The following is a 19,757-nucleotide window of genomic DNA, read 5'->3' as shown; positions in this document are numbered from 1 at the left end:
CCCCGTGTTCTTAGACGAGTGTCATCGCAGCGGGTGCCTCCTTGGATGGCCGCTCGCCGAGACAGATTGCTCCGAAGATTCAGAGAGAGAAGCAGGAAAGACCCGGTGACTCTGCAGGTCTGCAGCCATCGGCCTGCAGGAAGGAGAGAAACTGTGCCGGATCTGTAAACTCCTCGTCTCCTCCCCCCTCGTCTCCTCCCTCTGAGACTGAGAGACTGTCGCACAGAGACTTTGATGTCGGGGCATGGGAGGCGGAGTCAGTCCTCCCGCCTCCCTCCTCGTCCATTCACAAAGTATGACCTCCAACATATCATAACCCCCGACACCCCCCCCCACACACACACACACACACAGACCCCGCCCCCTTCTATCAGCCTGCAGAAGAAGAGAGACTGACACACGTATGCATTGCTTCCAGTGTCACATCAGGCGGACTCGGTTTGTTTGGGATTAAAGAGTTAGCGAGTTTCGAGAGAGCTGAGAGAAAATGTGTCTTTGTAGGATTAATCTTTCTGTTGTTTTTATTTTGTTTTTGTTTTTCTTTCACAAAAAAACGAGAAACGATGAAAAAATTAAATGTGCTGGAGATGTTCCAAAACCATCCCGGATCAGCTGTTGTAGTATTTGACTTTCAGAGACAGCAGATGTTCCCGTGTGGTAGCTAGCTGTTAGCGTCATGTCATGAGTCATTGTGTAGTCCATAGAGGCGTCCACTTTTATCCTGTATGAGGATGACTGTCATGTTGTCATTTCTGTGTTGACCAGCAGTAATAACACTTTCTCACTGTCTCACATCGACTCCAGACACAACGTCTCTGTCCTCCATCCTGCTCAGATTTTGTCCAAAACTTCAAGATTCTGCAATGTCACCTCTAACTCTTATGTGTCTACAAACCCCCCAATGATGAGAAAAGTCCATCCTCTCCGTCTTCTGCCTGCTCCACTTTTCAGAAAATGTGTTCTCAAACAGGCCGTTAGGAGATTTTCCCTTCATGACATCACAAAGGGCAGTAGCCCCTCCCCCAGGTGGGTGACACTCCCACAGCTAGGTGTTCGTTCTACCCTCTGAGTCTGCCTTCTCACCGTAAACAATAGGACATGGAGCCAGAAAGCACTGAGACACCCGAGCCCTTCTAGAGAGGGGGTGTGGTCAGACACAGCTCATTTACATATTTAAAGGTACAGACACAGAAACAGCCTGTTCTGAGCAGGGCTGAAATAGAGGGGTTTATAGACATGATCAAATACAGGATCAGAGTGGATTTAGAACAAGAAACTTCAAACACATGTTTTGAGGAGCTTTGTCTGGGTTTATATCTATACCCGATTGGGGGGCTGAGTTGGACCCAATAACAGGGATTCAGCGTCAGGTCTTGAGTAAGTGAAGACAATTTAAAGTGACTTCTCAGGTCAGTCGAGTCCAGAGTCCACTGAAGTCTTAAGTTATTCTCGACGAGTCCAAGTCTCCTGTCTTCAAAGCAGGTTCAGGTCCAGTCTGAAGTCAGTCAGGACAGGTCCGGGTTCAGAGCAGTATGTAATGGACACACAGACGACCAGGAGTCAGACTCGAAGTTTATTAAGAAAAAAACGATTCGCTTCACAGCAGGAAATAAATATTCTGCAGATTAACCCTTTCATGGCGTTACAATAAATCCTGAAGTTAAATTAAAGTCATTTTAACGAGAGAGCGTAAAGAAGCTCTTCATGTTTCTGAGAGGAGAGACAGCTCACGTCCTGTTCATTCAAACACATTCACAGCCCTGAAAGAGCGTCTGACACGGCGTCCTATTCACACGTCTGTGACTGAAGCATCATGGGAAACACTCACAGGATGCGTCAGGCTCTGAATGCCGCAGCGACACAGTTAGAGGTGGCGTGATGAGAAGGTTTCACTGACTCATTAAAATATCCGTTCAATACTGAATGGACAAAAATGATTGAGCTGCACGCTATTTAACACTGTTGACATGTTGGTGGCGCTCTGAGAATATGACCTTTACATCCCTCCTGTGTCACCTCTTCTATTTCTCTATGTTCATTTTTTTTTTTTTTTTACTAAAATGATGCAGCAGATGAATGGATTAAGTGAGGCCATCTTCTTTTGTCTCTGCTCAGCTTTTAGTCACAAGTACAAACCCCTCCCACACATCATGAGATTTAGAGGCGGAGACAAAATATCACAAACTTTGTCGTCAACGTCTTCGATCATCTTTTTTTTTTAGTTTGGAATCATCTTTGAACATCTAAAGACAGTTCTTCTATGTTGTAAAAAGGCAATGATTGGCTGCAGATTGTCTTTTGTTTTTTTTCCTCCACTGATTCTGAACGCTGGTTAAATGATGGAGAGGGGGCGGGGCCACAGTGTGAAGGAAACCATGTCAGACTCATGAGATGAACCATCGCAGCAGAAATGTACAACTATTGCGGTGAACAAAGTGTTACTTCAGTCACAGAAGAACCACCTGAACATAAGTTACACACACACACACACACACACTCTGATCCCGGCTCTTCATCAGGTGATCAAATCAAACGTCCCCTCCACCCGGCGCTCTGTACAGTCTGATGATGTCATCATGTGACTCAACAACACAAACGTCCCTCAGCTCCTCCTTGTCCTCCCTGATGTTAGTGCGCTTTGGTGACCAGTGTGGTGTGAGCCGGGGGGGCTGTAGTGAGGGGGGCTGTCGGTATATGTGCGGCTGTCTGGAAGAAATACATCTGAAAGAAAAGAGAGAGAATTAACTCTTCTCCGCTCGGGATCCGACGTGTGCAGCATGTGAACGTCCTCGCTGTGCACACCGACCTTACAGCCCACGGCCAGCAGCGCGTGCAGAACCACGATGGTGGCGACCGTGGCCATCGCCATCACCTTGGTGTCGTCGCGGACAACGGGCCAGAAGGTGAGGACCAGGACAGAGCCAGAAATCACCATGGCAACCAGGATCAACGCCCAGCGTAGCCACTCGAACGGTATGATCCACAAAACCTGCAGGTGATAGAGCGATGACAAGTGAGGCGCGCTCAGACCCCATGACTGTTAGAGACTCCTCCTCCTCGTTCTAACCCGTGAATTATTCTGTACCCAGAACCAAACTTGTTCCCACTAGAGGAACATGAGTGTGAGTCTCTTCTGATATAAACTGAGAAAATATCAACAGATGAACATTTTCCCTCGGATGCTCGTAGAGTTGTAGACGCTCAAATGTCTCAAATGTTTCTGAACCCTTACAGAACATCTCCCTTCATCTGCTGAGGATGAACAGATGGTCGGAGAAGAGGAATCAGGGAGAGGGAGAGAAACTGGAAGACTTTTAAATTCACGAGAGAGACGAGACGCTGGACTCACCGACGTGGGGATGTAGATGAAGAGCGAGTAGCCGTACACACACACTGTTTCCAGGAAGGAATATCCTCCGACCTGCCTCTCCGTCCCTTGCCTCCAGGTCAGGAAACCCCATAGGCCGATGGGCACCAGCCAGGCGTACATGAAGATGATGATTGCAGCTATGGTCACTGCGAGCAGCGAGCAGGACGGAGGAACAAAGGGAGGGTCAGTAACAAGACGACAGGCTGAGTCGGGGCGATCAGAGGGGGGGGGGGAGGACTGACCTCTGTGGAACTGCGGTCTGTAGTGATACTCGGGGTTTCCCATCTGACTCAGGAAGGAGGACAAGTTCCCGCTGATCGCGACGGAGAAGACCAGGGTCACACAGATCCAGAACGGACCTGAACAGACACAAACAGATTGAAGATTCTCGGCCTGTCTGTGAACCCCGCGGTGCTCTAAGATCTTTAAAAATACAAACATGAAACACTGACAGGGAAGAGTAACAGAATAAAAGATAAGGTAACATTTCCTCACCATAAAGGTCGGGGTTGCTCCTGAGGTGATGTTTGACAAAGTTCTTTCCTGGTAACGGCATCACGGAGCCTTTCACTCTGTCCAGGACCTGCAGCACACGATCCGTGTCACACCACAAACTAACACCAACTGTCATTATGAAACATGTTAAACACTGATTAATACTGATCTTACCTGCACTGTGTCGACGTTAAAAAAGGACTGATAGTACTCAAAGGTCCAGAATCCCCCGCTGGCTTTCTGTCCTGCTAACAGCTGAGGGGACGGATAAAAACGGTCATGACTCTGAACGCTCGTCAGTCAAGATAAGATAAGACTTTATTGTCTGTTTGAACAGAAATATGTTTTGCATTAAAAGCTCAGAGATCCTCTCATCACAATCAAATCACACTCAAAAGACAAACATAAAAACAGCATAAGCTGCATTCAAAATCACATTTCAGGAGTGACATAAATACATAAATAATGTTCAATAATGTGAGTGTGCTCACAGTCCATGTGCAGCCCAGGTCAGGTACATTAGTGATTGGGAATGTGTCAGGCCGTCATGATTCCACACAGACGGTCTCCTCACCTCTGAACTCTCCTCCTGGCCCTCCTCGTCCTCCGACAGGTCCAGTTTCACCTCCTCTCCTGCGCCTCCTCCTCCTGTAGTGTTGTTGGTGTTGGAGGCAGACATACTGAGGGTGGAAGCTCCGGGGTCTGCAGACAGAAGCTCTGCCGCTTCTTCAAACTCTGCAAACAAACATCAAGCAGCACAGAGAGTCAGGGAGCGCAGGCTCAGGATGTAAAGGAGCAGGAATCTGGTGACACAAAGAAGGTTATCAGCCGGCTCTGTGAGCTCCAGGTTACTGATCCAGGTGAAGAACCTGACCCTTAAGGCCCACCTCCCGCAGGTAGAGGCACGGGGGGGGAATAAACCGGGCTGCAGGCCAGGCGGCTAATCTCTTACAACCAAGACACGCTCTTTGAAATAATGAGGTCGAGGTTCTAGAAGTCTGCTTCAGTCAGTCAGGAGGATTAAATCATTTCTGATTAACTCAAGAGGTCAGGTTAGAAGATTCCAGTATTTGCAGAGGATGTGTGTTTCATTTTATGTACTCGGCTGATTAGAGATGGGACAGATCCAAATCTAAAACTGTATTGGGTCCGATATGGACGCCATTTACATATCAGATATCGGATTGACGATGCCGATCCACGCCACAGATTAAGAAAGATCGCTGGTCACTTTCTCAACATTCTCAGCTCGTACGGTCTCTCTTTGAAGACGTTCAGACTGAACTGTAAGAAGTGTCCACAAATCGTCTCCGTGACGACGTTCAGAAGAGACGGATCAGCTCCTTCTATGTGAGCAAAACGTAAAACTCAACTTCTGTTAAAATTATTTAATTTGAAAACCTGACAGGTGTTGCTGCTTCCTGTTTTAATGTGAAGCCAACACAAAGTTCAGAATCATTTATCTGGAATCATTTTAATTTTTATGCATTTTTTTTAAATATATATTTTTTTTTTCAATAAGAAATATAACACCTACAACTTTTTGAAACCTTACTCAACATTAATAACAAAATTAGGATTTTAAAATATCGGTATCGGTACATATTTATCTGAATCGGATAGGAACTGAAAATAAGTTGATCTGTGCCTCTGAACCTTTAATAACATATTTATCATGTTGTACATTTGATCATCTGTAGAGTTAAAGGAGACAGAAACACATCCAGATTCTCTTACCTTGAAACTGAAGATCATTTGGACTGGCCATGATTCTGAACAAACAGAGACCTCATGCAACACCTGTGAGGAGACGAGCAAAGACAAGACACCTGAGACCAAGTTTACCTGAGAAACTGTCAGCTGCACAGGTGACATATGTTCACTTACACAGCAGCACGCTAATAAACCTCCTATAAATGACAGTTTAATGTCGTCTTTAACTTCTATATCAAACAGTCCAGTAGACATTTGACAGTGTACCTGTCAGAGGTGATAGAAAAGCTTTCAAACGCACCTGGAGGATGTCCCTGATGAGCTGTGACAGCTAATGCTAAAGCTAATGCTACAGCTAAGCTAACCGTCAGCAGCGCGGTTGTTTGTCATTAGTTTAAAGTTGTGAACGTTTTTAACTTAAATATAAGAAAAAAACCTGAACAGGATATATAAACGGACATAAAATAACTCAAACGTTACGCTGCTGACGTCTCTCATAGATCGACTACCTGCTCTGCTGGCATGACTTCCGGTACACGTCACCACGTCAACAAAGCCGTCACGTGACCTACGTTTTTGGAAAGTAAATACGTAAAATAATAATAATAATAGTAAAATACATCGTTGTTTTAATATTAATTTATTTAAATATGAGAGTTCTATTTATGTATCTTTTAATTATTATCCGATTTTTTAAAAATGTTGTCCTGACTTCCTGTCTTTGTCTGTCAAAGCCAGCTCGTTATAAATATCTGTTCTTAAATGTGCTATATAAATTAAGTTATTATTATTAATATTTTCATTATTTGACGAAATTACAGAATCCGAAATCTGAAATTTTATCTCCTTAAAAGTCAATTTTCTAGCAGAACAATTTAATTCAAACGTTATTCTAATGAGCTGCAGCAAAACATAATTTGTGATCATTGGAATTATATTAACCATAATATTTACAGTCTTTGGGTGATGAACTGATGCTTAAAAAAAGTGACAACAAGCGGAACGTTTGCTCAGAGGAACGATCGTCGGAAGATTTAAACTGCTACTCTTTCCGGGCGCCATTTTGGCTCCATGTGAGCAGTCTGTTTGACAGGCAGGATGCTAGTATCGGGTGAAGGTGACCGTAGTCGTGATTGAAAGCAGCTGGAATGGCTTCGTTTCGTGTGCTGAGGAGGATGTTCTGTGCGGCGGCAGAAACAGCGGCAGCTCCGGTTCCGGTCGGCCGATGGGAGAGACTGAAAAACAGCAAAGCAGGTGAGAAACAGGGCGCGAGAGGCAGGTATGCATGGAAGCTAGTTAGTTAGCTAGCTTTAGGTGACGGGTAGTTTATCCTGCTGCTAAAATCTCCGCTCTTACGGTTGTTTGTTGATGGGACACTTGTGGTAAGAGATGTGAAGTTTTGTTTATTGTTTTATCAAACCCTGTAGTTTAATGAACTTCCGGTTAGAGATGCACCGATCCTCTTTTATCTGATTTAGATACATGTGGACGATACCGATATTTTTTATATATAATAGTGTGTCAATGTTTTGTGTAAAGTGTTGTCCTGACTCTGTATCTAGAGAAGGAGCCCAGGTGGGACTAAGTGTCCTTCCTCCTCTCTGCAGGTGTGTTCTGTCGCAGCCTGGCGTCCGACTACAAAGAGGCGTGTCGTGAGTTTGCTGTCGGTGCGTGGGAACGACCCTTCAAAGCCTCGGCATACGGCGTTCTGCTGGGCGGGGCCTTGACCTGTTTCTACACCAAACCCGACCAGTCGTCCTTCGAGACCGCCCTGCTGGACCGCTCCAACCAGCTGGGACTCCTGTCGCCATGGATACGCAACGCCACCTCTGACGGCCACGTGCAGAGTCTGGTGAAGCTCCGCAACGAGGGTCGTCTGCGTCACGTCGGCCTGGGTCTGCTCTCTCTGGTGTACCGGGCGGATTACGACCCGGCCGCCTCGCTGTACGAGGCCCAGTGCTCCAACCTGTCGGTGCCCTGGAGGGAGCTGCCGCAGAGGATCCTCGACGTGGGATTTGTCAGCTTCTGGTGGATCCTGGACTACAAGATGAAGGACTACGACGTGAACGTGGAGGAGTTCAAACACCTGCCGGAACACATGCAGCTCACGTCGCCCCCTAGTGTTCAGGAGGTGGAGAAGAGCGAGAGGTTGCACGAGGAGTCGTGGTTACCGCCAAAAGTGGAGGAGGAGGAGAAGGAAACAAAAATAGTGGACAGACGGGAGGAGAGCGTCGGTTTGGAGAGCCAGACAGAGGAGGAACAGACTCCAGTCTGAGTTCACTCAGACATTTAAAACTGTGCACAGGAACTTCTTCTTCTTCTTTTCATATTTCAAACATCCCTCAGCTACTTTTTTTTTAACCCCAAACAAACATTTACATATTTTTCTCAAAGAAGAACGAACATCCCTTCAAAGTATTTGTTTATATTTATTGTAACATGCTTTTTTTTTGTTCTACAGAAAGTATAAAAAATCATCTCTATGAAACACGTGTCAATAAATCTGTTGTTATCTGAAGAGGTTTCACTTCCTGTCTCACTCGTTTCTCAGAAACAAAACTGGAAGGACAGAGATGTTCAACATGCTGAACCTCAGTGTTCACAAAGAATATATCTCTTCAAAACGTTCTTCACTTTATCTTCTGCAGGTCTTAAAAGGTTTCTCTTCTTCTTAACAACCACGACGAGTTTATTCAAATGTTTCTTAAATATTCATCCTGTATCTGTGAACTTTATCTGCAGAAACAAGAAGTCAACCCGTCACATTCAGAACTTAAACCAGCGTCGGCACGCCTTCAGCTTCTGGTGCGTTCTGTTTCCCTCTGATGTCAGAGCTGGGAATGACATCACACCTGAATTAAAGGCGTTCCAGTAACGAGTTAGAGAAGTCAGGCGAGCAACATGGACCCTCCAGGAGCACCTTTGTCGTGTTAGCTAACACCTGATAACGTGATAATGACACTGTGGTAGTTTGTGTCCAAAGTAATGAGACGACACGTCCACAGAGAGGAGACGTCCACGTTCGGTTCAGGCACAACTTTAAACTTAAAAGTTAAAATGGGACACGAACACCATTAAATGAGATTCATAAATATCCCTTTATAAAAAGTCAGAGAACAGAAAAGTCTTTATGATTTATATTTTTAACTTTTAGCTCCAAACAAAGACGGAGGAGTAAAAAGGACAGAAGTCTAAAGTTCTACAGACCTCTCGGTCACATGATGAGGGTATCAGATGTCACATGAGGAAGGTCAAAGGTCAGCCTGTGGCATTCAACAGTGAGATGATGGACTCCTGTACGGACTGTGTGTGTGCTGTTGAAGGATCGAGCCACCAGAGGGCGCTCTACTGCCAAAGAATCTCAGCCCAGCCTCGACTAGGCAACCTGTCCTTCATCTGAGTCCAGTGTACTCCTGTGTGTGTGTGTGTGTGTGTGTGTGTGTATGTGTGTCAGTGACCTCTCACACCGGTTCAATAAGAGGAGCGGTCATTAGTGTAAACTGATCAATAATCTCATTTCACTGCGTCTGAACATTTCTTGTTTTCTGCTCCAGGTTCGGGTCGACTCTCTGAGACTGAAGAAATGTAGATTACTGATATTTAAGAGTCAAGGAGATGTGTCTTCTTTTTGGCCTTTCAAACAAAGCAGCCAGGTGGGCTGTACCTTCCAGCAGAATATAATCAACACTGCGAAGGTGAAGACTTTGTCAATGTTTGTCAATGTTTGTCAGATCCTGGTCAGCGATGGTCTGCACTTTGTCAGTGTGTTGTGTTTCTGTATTGTCTGACCATGGCTGAATAAATCCTAAGATGATCCACACTCTGTTTCACGATTTCATCATTGTTCATCTAAAACAGAAACAGCGGCAAAAACGGACATGTGTTGCCTAGAACTTCTACGTTTGGTGGCATAGTTCAAGATTGTTGGATTTTGTTTAAAGGTTGTTTTGGGGTTGTTGCCTTGACAGAAAGAGAGAGAGAGAGAGAGTGTGTCTCTATGCTCCGGTTCTTTTGGATAGGATTCTGTTCATCTTTAAAAAAAAAAACAGACTGGGCCTAAACAAGAAGATCAGAGTGTCCCCTCAGCCTGCAGGATTCCTCCTCAGGGCGCCATGAGAGAATCTGACGGTGACTTAAGACAGGTGAGAGAGCGTTTGAGTTCCCAGTTTGTCCACATGATGAGTTCATAAAGTCGCTGCAGCGTTGTCTCTGCTGCATCCTCTCAGGCTTCCTCCGCGTGCGTCTCCCTCCATCTTTGCCTCCTGACCTGTATCGACCCCTCGCTCCCATCCATCCTGCCCCCTCCTCCACTCAGACAGCGAGTCTGCCGGCCTGAGGGGTCAGCGAGGGCGGTCACTGTCAGGTGGTGTTTGAAAAACACGCTGCTTTCTTTTTCTATACAAAGACAAAATGAGAGAGGCGAGGGGCGTCACCTGATGCTCTGCACACAATCATCCCGTGACTGAACACCTGTTTACCTTGATTATATTTATTTTTATACATTACGGTGTGGGACCTCTTAATGAGGTCGACTTCTGTGAGGCTCGTGTGCTTAAACTGGGACACACCGTGTGTCAGGTCGTCCTGCCACACACATGATGTGATGAGGAGCTGCACACTGCAGGCTGCACATTCAATGTCTGTCAGCTGTGATCAGCCGGCCTGTTAGTGAGTCCATGAAGGATGCTGATGCGAGAGCGAGAGAGAGGAGGTGATAGAGGAGGCAGAGAGAAGAAAAAGAAACACACAAAAAGCGGAGGGGGTGGGGAAGTCTGTCTGCCACCATGTTGACCTCATTGACCACAGCAGGACCAGGCTTGTATGCTCACACATGCACACACACACATGCACACACACACACACACACGCTGAGCGACCTAATCAATATGTAACTAAGGAAGGAAGGAGGGTGATGGAGAGAGTGGGGGAGAAGGTGCAGAAGGTGGAGGAGCGGTGGAACTGAAAAAACACAAGAAAGGACGTTGATGTTCAGTTTGTGTTGATGCAAACAAACAAACAAACAAACAAACAAACAAACGAACACAGGAATCACTTTTAGATACAACATATTCAAAATGCATCGTAGACTTTAAACGAGCCGGAGATCATCAGACGGTGCTGTACATTCAGATTTATTCTGATTGTAAACGACTACACAGGGTGGAGCGCCCGAGCAGGTGGGGGCTCGCTGCCTTGCTCAAGGCTAATGCTAAGGAAGTGAACGGGCACCTCTCCAGCTACCAGGTCGATATCGAGACTTGGTCAGCACCAGGACTTGAATCCGGGACCCTCTGGCTCCCAATCCAAGTCCCTGCAGACTGAGAAACAAAAAACACATTTATAGTGAAGCGAGACTCATCAGCGGCCTTTAATCATAAAGAGCAGGCGCTGAGCGTATCGTTCTTTTATTTACAGAGACCCGACATGACACACAAAGACTCCCTGTAACAGGCAGAAACCTCCAACAGAACCAGACTCACAGACGTCTGCTGAGACTGGATGACGTGGATGTTGAGGAAGCATTCAGATCTGTGACTAAACTGAAGACTGAAATCAGAGCGCGTCCTTTAGTCCTTTAAAAACATCAACATGTGGACCTTAGCTTAAAGAACTCCCATGTTTCAAACCATCATGTGAAGTCTAGATGTTTGATAAATGTCAAACCAGTCACATGAGATTCATGAAATATGAAGCATCATGTTTGTGCCCATGGGTGAGAAAATCCAGAGATACATGCACTTCAGTGTGATTTATATTTCATGTGTTAAACTTTAGAAAAACAAGCAGACGTGAGACTAACTTCTCATGTTAGATTGAAATGTTGCTCAGGTTTGTCTTCTCGTTCCACTTTTAAAACATGGAGTCTCGTGATGAACTCACGTTGTGCAGGTGCTCTGTGCACACGATGAAGCTGTTTAAACATGTATTTACTAAACTCATAGATGCTCACATCAGGTTCATTAAATGTATTCTGCACTCAGATGTTCAACATTTCACATCTCGATGTTCTTACAGAAAAACACGACTTCACCTGCAAAACGTTCTGATGATAAAGATAGACGATTAAATAATCCCTCAGACTGTGAACGTTTGAGGACGTGCTGCAATTAAACAAAGGAGCAGGAGTGTGTGTGTGTGTGTGCGTGTGTGTGTGTGTGTGTGTGTGTGTGTGTGTGTGTGTGTGTGTGTGTGTGTATGTGTGTGTGTGTGTGTGGAGACACCCTGAGTGTTTGTGTTACAGCGTGTTCTGAGGAGATGATAATAAACACAAACAGACAGGATGTGCAGCTGCATCAAAGGGTTAACTGTCTGGGTCTGTGTGTGTGTGTGTGTGTGTGTGTGTGTGTGTGTGTGTGTGTGTGTGTGTGTGTGTGTGTGTGTGTGTGTGTGTGTGTGTGTCTCTGTGTGTGTGTGTGTGTGTGTGTGTGTGTGTGTGTCTCTGTGTGTGTGTGTGTGTGTGTGTGTGCTGGGGGTGTCAGTAAGTGCAGCTCTATAATGTCACTCAGTCTTGGAGTGTGAACATGTTTGAAGGCAGCAGCGAGGGAGGAGGAGGAGGAGGAGATAGGGAAGGAGGGCAAAGCAGGAGAGGAGTGGAGGAGGGGTGTCTGGTAGACAGAGAGAGAGAGAGAGAGAGAGAGAGAGAGAGGGGGGAAGGAGAGGCAAGCCGAGTGTGCACAATATTCATTCAAACTGACAGAGGCTGTGTGTGTCCTGGTTTGCACTTCCCACCGCTCCTCTCTCTCTCTCTCTCTAGACCTCACCTCCCCCCTTCCTCGTCCTCCTCTCTCTCTCTCTCTCTCTCGCTCTCTCTCGCTCTCTCTCTCTCTCGCTCTCTTTCTCTCCCTCTTCCTCGCCAGACAGTCTGCAGTTTTCAGCAGCAGGAAGAAGACACCGGCGAGCCACCGGAGAAGAAGAAAGAAAGGGAAAGAGTGTGATAAACGACAGAGGAGGAGGAGGAGGAGGAGGAGAAAAAGGGAGGAAGTGAGGAAGAGGTGAGGAGTAAAGAGGAGGAAAGATGAAAGAGAGTGAAGGGTGAAGGTAGAGACAGAGGAATGCAGAGAAAGAGGGACAGAGACTCTACTAATCCTGCAGGAGAGGATGCTGGGTAAGTCAGTGTATTTCTTCTATTTCTGCAGGCTTTGGTTGTTGTGCATGCTGCACTCTCTGATCCAGGATCAGCCCTCATGTCTCCTCTCTATTGTCACTCTGTGGGAGAGGCTGCAGGCTGCCAGACATGAATGCGTTGTGACAGTGTGTCAGCGGATGTTTGCCCACACTGATGTGCATGCATGATGCAACGGCGGGGAGGAACGCCCAGGGAGGAGGCAGCTCAGGGGAGACGGGACGGGGAGGCATGGACGTAGTAAAGGACGGGGAGGCTGCATGCTAACGGAGCACAGAGTGCGTTCACACAATGAGGATCCTCATTCAGGATTCTTCATGTGATCGGATGTGTGACGAGGAGGATGTGCAGGATTTAGATTTTTTTGCATTTGCTCTTTAAACAGCATGTGTTGGTGTGTATGTATAGATAAGCATGTTGCCTGTGTGTGTGTGTGTGTGTGTGTGTGTGTGTGTGTGTGTGTGTGTGTGTGTGTGTGTGTGTGTGTGTGTGTGTGTGTGTGTTGTGTGTGTTTTGGCTGTCCCAGTGGAAGTGAATGACAATTAGATTAAAGTATTGATCCAGTCTGGGCCAGGTAGCGGGATGCAGACTTGGTCACACACCCAGTAGCCAGGGGGAGGGGCGAGGGGCGAGGAGGAGGGGGGGGTCATCACCATTCTCATTAACTCCGACATCACACACTCACATACACACATACACACACAAACGTGCACAAATATGTATACCCATTTATAATGTTATGGATAAAAGAACAATCCTCTAATGCAGAATTACCTTTAAAAAACGCAAACTTTTAAAAAACTCCCTTTGGCACGTGCTTGCAAAAGCACACAAACATACGCGCACTTCTAGGTCTAGATAACTGAGTGATGGAATTGATGAGAAAAGCATGCCTCTCATTCAGAACTCCCTCTGAAAAATTAGATTTTTAACAAAGTCACTTCTGCAAAAGACCTTCACACACACACACACACACACACACACACACACACACACACACACACCTCGAAACATACTCTCACTCACACACATACACACACATATCTAAATTAATTTAAAGGTTTTGTAGGTAAGATAAGCAAAAATCGAATCAAAACACCTTCAAAACAAAATGTAACTTTTTAAAGACAAACGTTAAACGCAGACACACCAACGAACTCAACCCAGGTCATTCCAAAATGCACTCTCTCTCCTACACACACACACACACACACACACACACACACACACACACACACACAGACAGGCAGTAATGGTGGTGCCTCCCTTGAACTCATTCACCGGGGGGTCACGGGTTCAAGTCCCAGGTGGGGGAGGGGGAGAGAGTCAGTGGGAGAGTGAGCGAAGGAGGAAGGGAGGACCACTCACTCACTTACTAACCCACCAACCCTTTAACCCCCCCCCCCCCCCCCCCCCGCCTCCCTTTCCTCACAATCCGTCTCAGTCACCGACACTCAAACACGCAGAGGAAGAAATGCAAACAAAATACAACCTTGACATGACGGTGTTTGTTTGTGTGTTAAAGAAGTATGTGTGGCATGCTCTGTGTGTGTGTGTGTGTGTGTGTAGGTCAGCTGTGTTAAATGTTTATTTTGACATCAGTGTGTGTGTGGTCGGGGTAAGCATCTCTACCTGTCTATAATCTGGTGCACATTATTCTGCACAAACTGAGACTCTGATTGTATTTCTACTTCACAGAGAGGAAACCAGAAAACATCAGAAATAAAAATAAAATAAAAACTAATAAATAAATCATCCTTTTGTTCTCTGAGCTGCAGAAAGACGCCTCAGAACTAAACAGAAGTCTCTCGTCACCGGGGCCTTTCAGGATTTTAAACTCATCGTCATGACGTCAATATAGACAGAAAACGCAGTTCAGTGGCTAATCATACAAATTCATAAAACATCCCGACTCCTGAGAGCTTTTTAAAGCTGCAAACTCAAAGAGCTAAAAGAAAACGATTTCTGATCTGTGCAATAAGAAACAGAATCAGGTTTGATGTTTGGATGCAAAAACAATAACCACAGAAGTCCAGAAGTTAACGAATGAAGTGCTCACCAACACACGAGGCGTCCCTCAGTGGCGCCACCTTGCTGCTCAAACCAAAACACCTCTGACGTCGTGTTTAGATGACACATGTAGAGACGTGTGTGTGCCAGATCTGATCTCACTTTTGGTTTCAAATTTCTGCAAATCATGAAATCGTGCTCTGAAAGATCAACGATTCTTTTCTGACTGAAACTTTTCAAACCTGCAGGAAGCTGTGTGTGTGTGTGTGTGTGTGTGTGTGTGTGTGTGTGTGTGTGTGTGTGTGTGTGTGTGTGCGGCCACATGCAGCCTGAGCAGAGTCAAATACAAACAGACAGGCAAACGTTGGTGTGGGGCGAATGTGTCACATTTTATCCCAACACAAGAAGAAGCTACGACTATTTTTAGTTTTTCTCCTCATGCCCTCGAGCAAGGCACCAACAACCTGTCTGCACGATCAGAGTCAGATGTTGCACACACACACACACACACACACACACACACACACACGCCGAACAGGAAAGGACGCAGCTTGTTGAGGCGGGCACAAACGTTCATGATCGAGTCGCAGTTTGTTCAGTTCTTCACAAACTGAGCTGACGAGGTTTAAGTTTGTCACGATGTCAGATATTTATTTATGGGCAGCAGTAACAGCGGCCACTAGAGGCGAGAATTGAGCAGGACACGCTCTCGCTACATAAAGGAGAGAGAGCAGCGAGGCGGGCGTTCAACTCGAGTTAACAGAAACATTTGAACATGACCGTCCAGATGTTTGAAATATTAACACTCATCAAATTTATACAGTTTTATAAAAGAAGAAATAATAACAAAGTTTGCTGCACCAACACACACACACACACGCGCACACACACACACACACGCACACACACACACACACACACACACACACACACACAGACACACACACACACACACACACACACACACACACACACACAGGTTCACATTCGTTTGCATGACTAAAGATAAAAAAACAGTTTGAACCTGATGTTGTGCAAACACGCATGCATATTTGTCTGCACATGAGCTTGAAACACACACACACACACACAGACACACACACGTGCACACACACACACACACACACACACACACACACACACACACACACACACACACACACACAGCCTCTCTTTCATAGGAAACAAGAGCTGCCGACCTCTGACCTTTACCATTCAGCCTGTCTGGAAGCCTGGAATCGATCAACACTCCTCTCACCCAGACAGACCCCCCCCTCCCCCCGTCCCCCCGTCCCTCCCCCCCATCGTCCTATTCTCTCCACTCACCCTTGACTCCCCCCACCCCCCTCCTACCTCTTTCCCGCCCTCCACCTCCTCTTCCTCCTCCTTCATCACACAATCAACCAGCAGCAGCGTTTCAGTTATGACCACACACGCTCGTTCGCCTCACACACACACACACACACGTTTAATATTCAGTTTAAACACAGCAGCTCGTGTTTGAGCTCTGAACAATGATTCACAACAGAAAGTCTTATCTCAGTTTGAACTTAGCAGCATGAACTTTAGCGAGCTGACAAAATGGAAAACTACGCCGACATCGTTTTTTTATTTAATGTTCTGCAACCAGGAAGAACACACACTTTTTAAAAATGAAGCCAATGCAAGTTTGCAAAAAAAAACTGCAGTTCCTCGAGTGTCCACTAGGGGAAGACTGCAAAGTTTGCATACACACCCTTCATATTAATGTTCATTTTTACAGCAGAAATAAAAACGTTCACAGCCTGGTTAAAACATGTCTTCATCAGCACACTCTATGCAGCTGTGATTATTTTAAATTACTCATCAGTTTGATTTCATCAAGGCTAATACTTTTGCATAATAAGGGGCGTGGCTAAGTTGACTGACAGGTGGGTGCAAAAACACCCGCCTCAGCTGCACCTGGTCTGTTACTCGGCCGACTCAAAGTTAGGTTGAGACAGCATTTCCAAAATGGCGACAGCCAGCGTGGGACACCACTGAGGCTACGTCCATATTTATACAGTCTATAGCTACACTGTGAGACGGGACAGACGAATGCAGCTGCACCAACTCTACACATCGACTATCCACAAACACTTTCTCATGAATTAGCTCGTTTGGTTTTTAGCATCTCTCTGATGGAAAGACCGCCGTATCGGAGGAGGACAGCTGTCACTCCATGTCTGCTGGGAGTGTTTCATGGAAGTGATAAGAAACGTAGCTTTGCAGCACGTTCAGATGTTCAGCCCTGAGAAGGAAACACGATGAAAGACACCTGTGGTTGTTCATGTGATAAAGGAGTGTTTTGGATTGATTGCTTCGTGTTAGTGACTGAACACTTTCTGTCTTTCTGTGCTTCTGTGTTTCAGCTGCAGCGTCATGACGAGCTCTGTGATGTCATCAGCAGCCAGCTGTTCACTGCAGGTTAGTCTGTCAGAGCTCACCTGAGCATGTGAGCGTTGGAAACAAACACCGGAGGAGCGTGTTTACATCCACGCAGCCATGAGGTTAAAGATAAAAACATCAGAGAGCGACTGTCAGAAAATAAAAACAGAGGTCCAATGAGCATTTTAGTGATTTCATCGTGGCTACCTCCACGACTCTTAAAGGCACAGGATGTAAATTCCACCACCAGGGGGCGCTCTCAATAAATCGTACAATAACAGAAGATGAAGTCGAGGCTGGCGGGGAATCATGGGAGTGATTGTCTCTGCAGAGATCGCTCCTGGAGTCACACGTCTGCACGGCCTCTTCTGCTCATGTCCAAGTCTTCAATGTGAATTCTTTATGAAGTTAGCATGTGAAGCTAACTGCTCCGAGCTCGATAAAGACATACAGATGTACCAGTTTCAAGATTATTTGTCACATGCTCATACAGACGTGCAGTGAAATGTAATACACATAAATACAGTAATATAGAAATATAATGTAACATTTAAAAAAAGAAATATTTGAATATACAAAATATAGAATAATATAAACAGTGTAAAGTGTCCAGTTTAATGTGTATACGGCTCTCTGTTCTCTCATTGGTCGGTGTGTGTGTGTGTGTGTGTGTGTGTGTGTGTGTGTGTGTGTGTGTGTGTGTGTGTGCGCGCGCGTGTGTGTGTGTGTGTGTGTGTGTGTGTGTGTGCGTGCACCTGCACAGCTCCTGTCTCTTCCTCTTCTCGTCGTCCCGTGTCAGCGCTGTCACGGCTGTCCGCTCCTCTCGGCGCTGCAGGACAGGCTGTTGGTTCGCTCGCTGTCACTCCGAGTTTTTTTCAAATGTTCGGGAACATTCAACGCTGTCGGTGAGTTTGTGAGTCAGAGAAACCATCGAGTGTTGAGTGTACCCTTACACATGAGCTCACATCGGGCTGGAACACACAGCGCCGAGGGTGCATGCTCCACGCGCTGCACATGAAATACATTTATGTGTTTCTGCTCAAACCACAGAGGAAGAGACGAAACTCAGGAAGCCTGAAGACGACATGCAGCATTTATTTTATTTCACTAATAAATCATCTTGTTACATTTCAGATAACATCTCTGGTTATCCCGGGATAAACATTCGATTTTTATCTTCTTGAGATCTTAAATCTGTTATTCTACTCATCCCCGAGCTCTGGAGAAAACATCCAGTAATGACTCGTTATCAGGGGAAAACAGAGTGAAGTGAAACGTGTGGATGCATGTCCGCTGACGGCTCAGCAGCATGTTGACATTCAGACTTCCTTTGAGACCTCAAAAAACTGCTGGGTTCATTTAAAGACTTGAAACAGTTGGATTAAGACTCCTTCTTAAAGGTCACATGTGATGAAAAATACACGTCACCATGTTTTTCTGACACTAAATGTGGGGGTCCCTTAGCCCCCCCATCACACCTCTGAGACATTTATATTGAAGGCCAAACATCACAGGGATGTAAATATCCCGCCTGGAGACGGCAGAGTGAAAAGAGTTTATGACTCTAAATTCACTTCCTGCTGTGTTGATGAAGACTCTGAACTAGAGGTTGAGACCATAAAGTCGTTAGGAGAACGTTTAATGAGAGGATAAATCAGCTGACACGATGGACGACTGCTGCAGGGAATCCTGGGTTGAAGTGCCCCCTGCTGGTGGAAGACACATCTGCACTCACTGGCTTCACATTTATAATCAGAGACGACGTCCATTTCTTATATACAGTCTTTGTTGTCATGTCAGTTTTTTTTAGGATGATTTAAATCTGCACAAAGACATGCAAACTTTCTTCACATGCAGACATGTGTCCTGTTGTCCTCAGCGGGTTAGTCATCCTCCGTCTCTATGGATCATCCTCTACCTGTGCAGGTGTCCAGTTCACATTCATCGCTGTCGGTGGGTTTGTGATTCTGTCAACTCGCTGATCGATGAATGACAACCGTGTCCATGCAAAACAAACAAACATCTTCCACACTGATCATCTGTGACAGGTGTCTGCTTCTGCTCAGGTGATGGACATCCGTCAAATGTTTTCTTTCTGATTGTAACGGTCGGGAGTGTCAAAGAGAAAAGGTTCTGAATAAAGAGTCTTGAACAAATGTCGACTTTATTGTGTATTTGTCATCATTTAAAGGAATAAATATTTATGATTTACAAACAAATCAAAGACTCACTGGAAGAAAAGTTTAGATCATCCGGCCAACAGAATAAAATCCAACTGAGGAGGAAAAAATCTGTTGTGGTATTTAAAGGAAGAATATGCGAGAGGAGGAGGAACATGAAGAACATAAAGATCAGAGATGACATGAGGCAACATGACTCTGATTATGTGTGTGTGTGTGTGTGTGTGTGTGTGTGTGTGTGTGTGTGTGTGTGTGTGTGTGTTGCCTCCAGGCTGCGTAACAAGGTCACTGAGTGAGCTGCGTGTAAAAACACTGGAACAACAAAGAGAGAAACAGCGAGCGGGGAGACGTCCACGGGAGCAGACAGGTGGAACACGATGACATCATGCAAACCATTTCATCCAATCAGTGATCGCCGTTTAGGAAACAACAGATTGACCCAGAAATACTTTTTACTGTC

The 19,757-nt window shown here is 45.8% G+C and overlaps 2 protein-coding genes across 2 annotated transcripts; one reads left to right on the top strand and one right to left on the bottom strand.

The window, feature by feature from the left end:
* Nucleotides 1–1,555: 1,555 nt before the first annotated feature.
* Nucleotides 1,556–6,109, bottom strand: yipf2 (Yip1 domain family, member 2). Its single transcript, XM_061027235.1, has 9 exons — nt 5,880–6,109; nt 5,603–5,665; nt 4,440–4,600; nt 4,040–4,120; nt 3,866–3,953; nt 3,613–3,729; nt 3,350–3,516; nt 2,807–2,989; nt 1,556–2,721 (listed from the first exon to the last, which is right to left on the bottom strand). The coding sequence occupies exons 2-9, from the start codon at nt 5,631–5,633 to the stop codon at nt 2,629–2,631; spliced, it is 921 nt and encodes a 306-aa protein (XP_060883218.1). The 5' UTR covers nt 5,634–5,665; nt 5,880–6,109; the 3' UTR covers nt 1,556–2,628.
* A 520-nt stretch (nt 6,110–6,629) lies between these two features.
* Nucleotides 6,630–8,096, top strand: timm29 (translocase of inner mitochondrial membrane 29). The gene is made up of 2 exons (XM_061026768.1): nt 6,630–6,832; nt 7,186–8,096. The coding sequence occupies exons 1-2, from the start codon at nt 6,727–6,729 to the stop codon at nt 7,851–7,853; spliced, it is 774 nt and encodes a 257-aa protein (XP_060882751.1). The 5' UTR covers nt 6,630–6,726; the 3' UTR covers nt 7,854–8,096.
* The last annotated feature ends 11,661 nt before the right edge of the window (nt 8,097–19,757 follow it).

Source organism: Labrus mixtus, chromosome 20, assembly GCF_963584025.1.
Source record: "Labrus mixtus chromosome 20, fLabMix1.1, whole genome shotgun sequence".
Lineage (NCBI taxonomy): Eukaryota > Metazoa > Chordata > Actinopteri > Labriformes > Labridae > Labrus > Labrus mixtus.
This window is presented reverse-complemented; position numbering and strand designations above follow the sequence as displayed.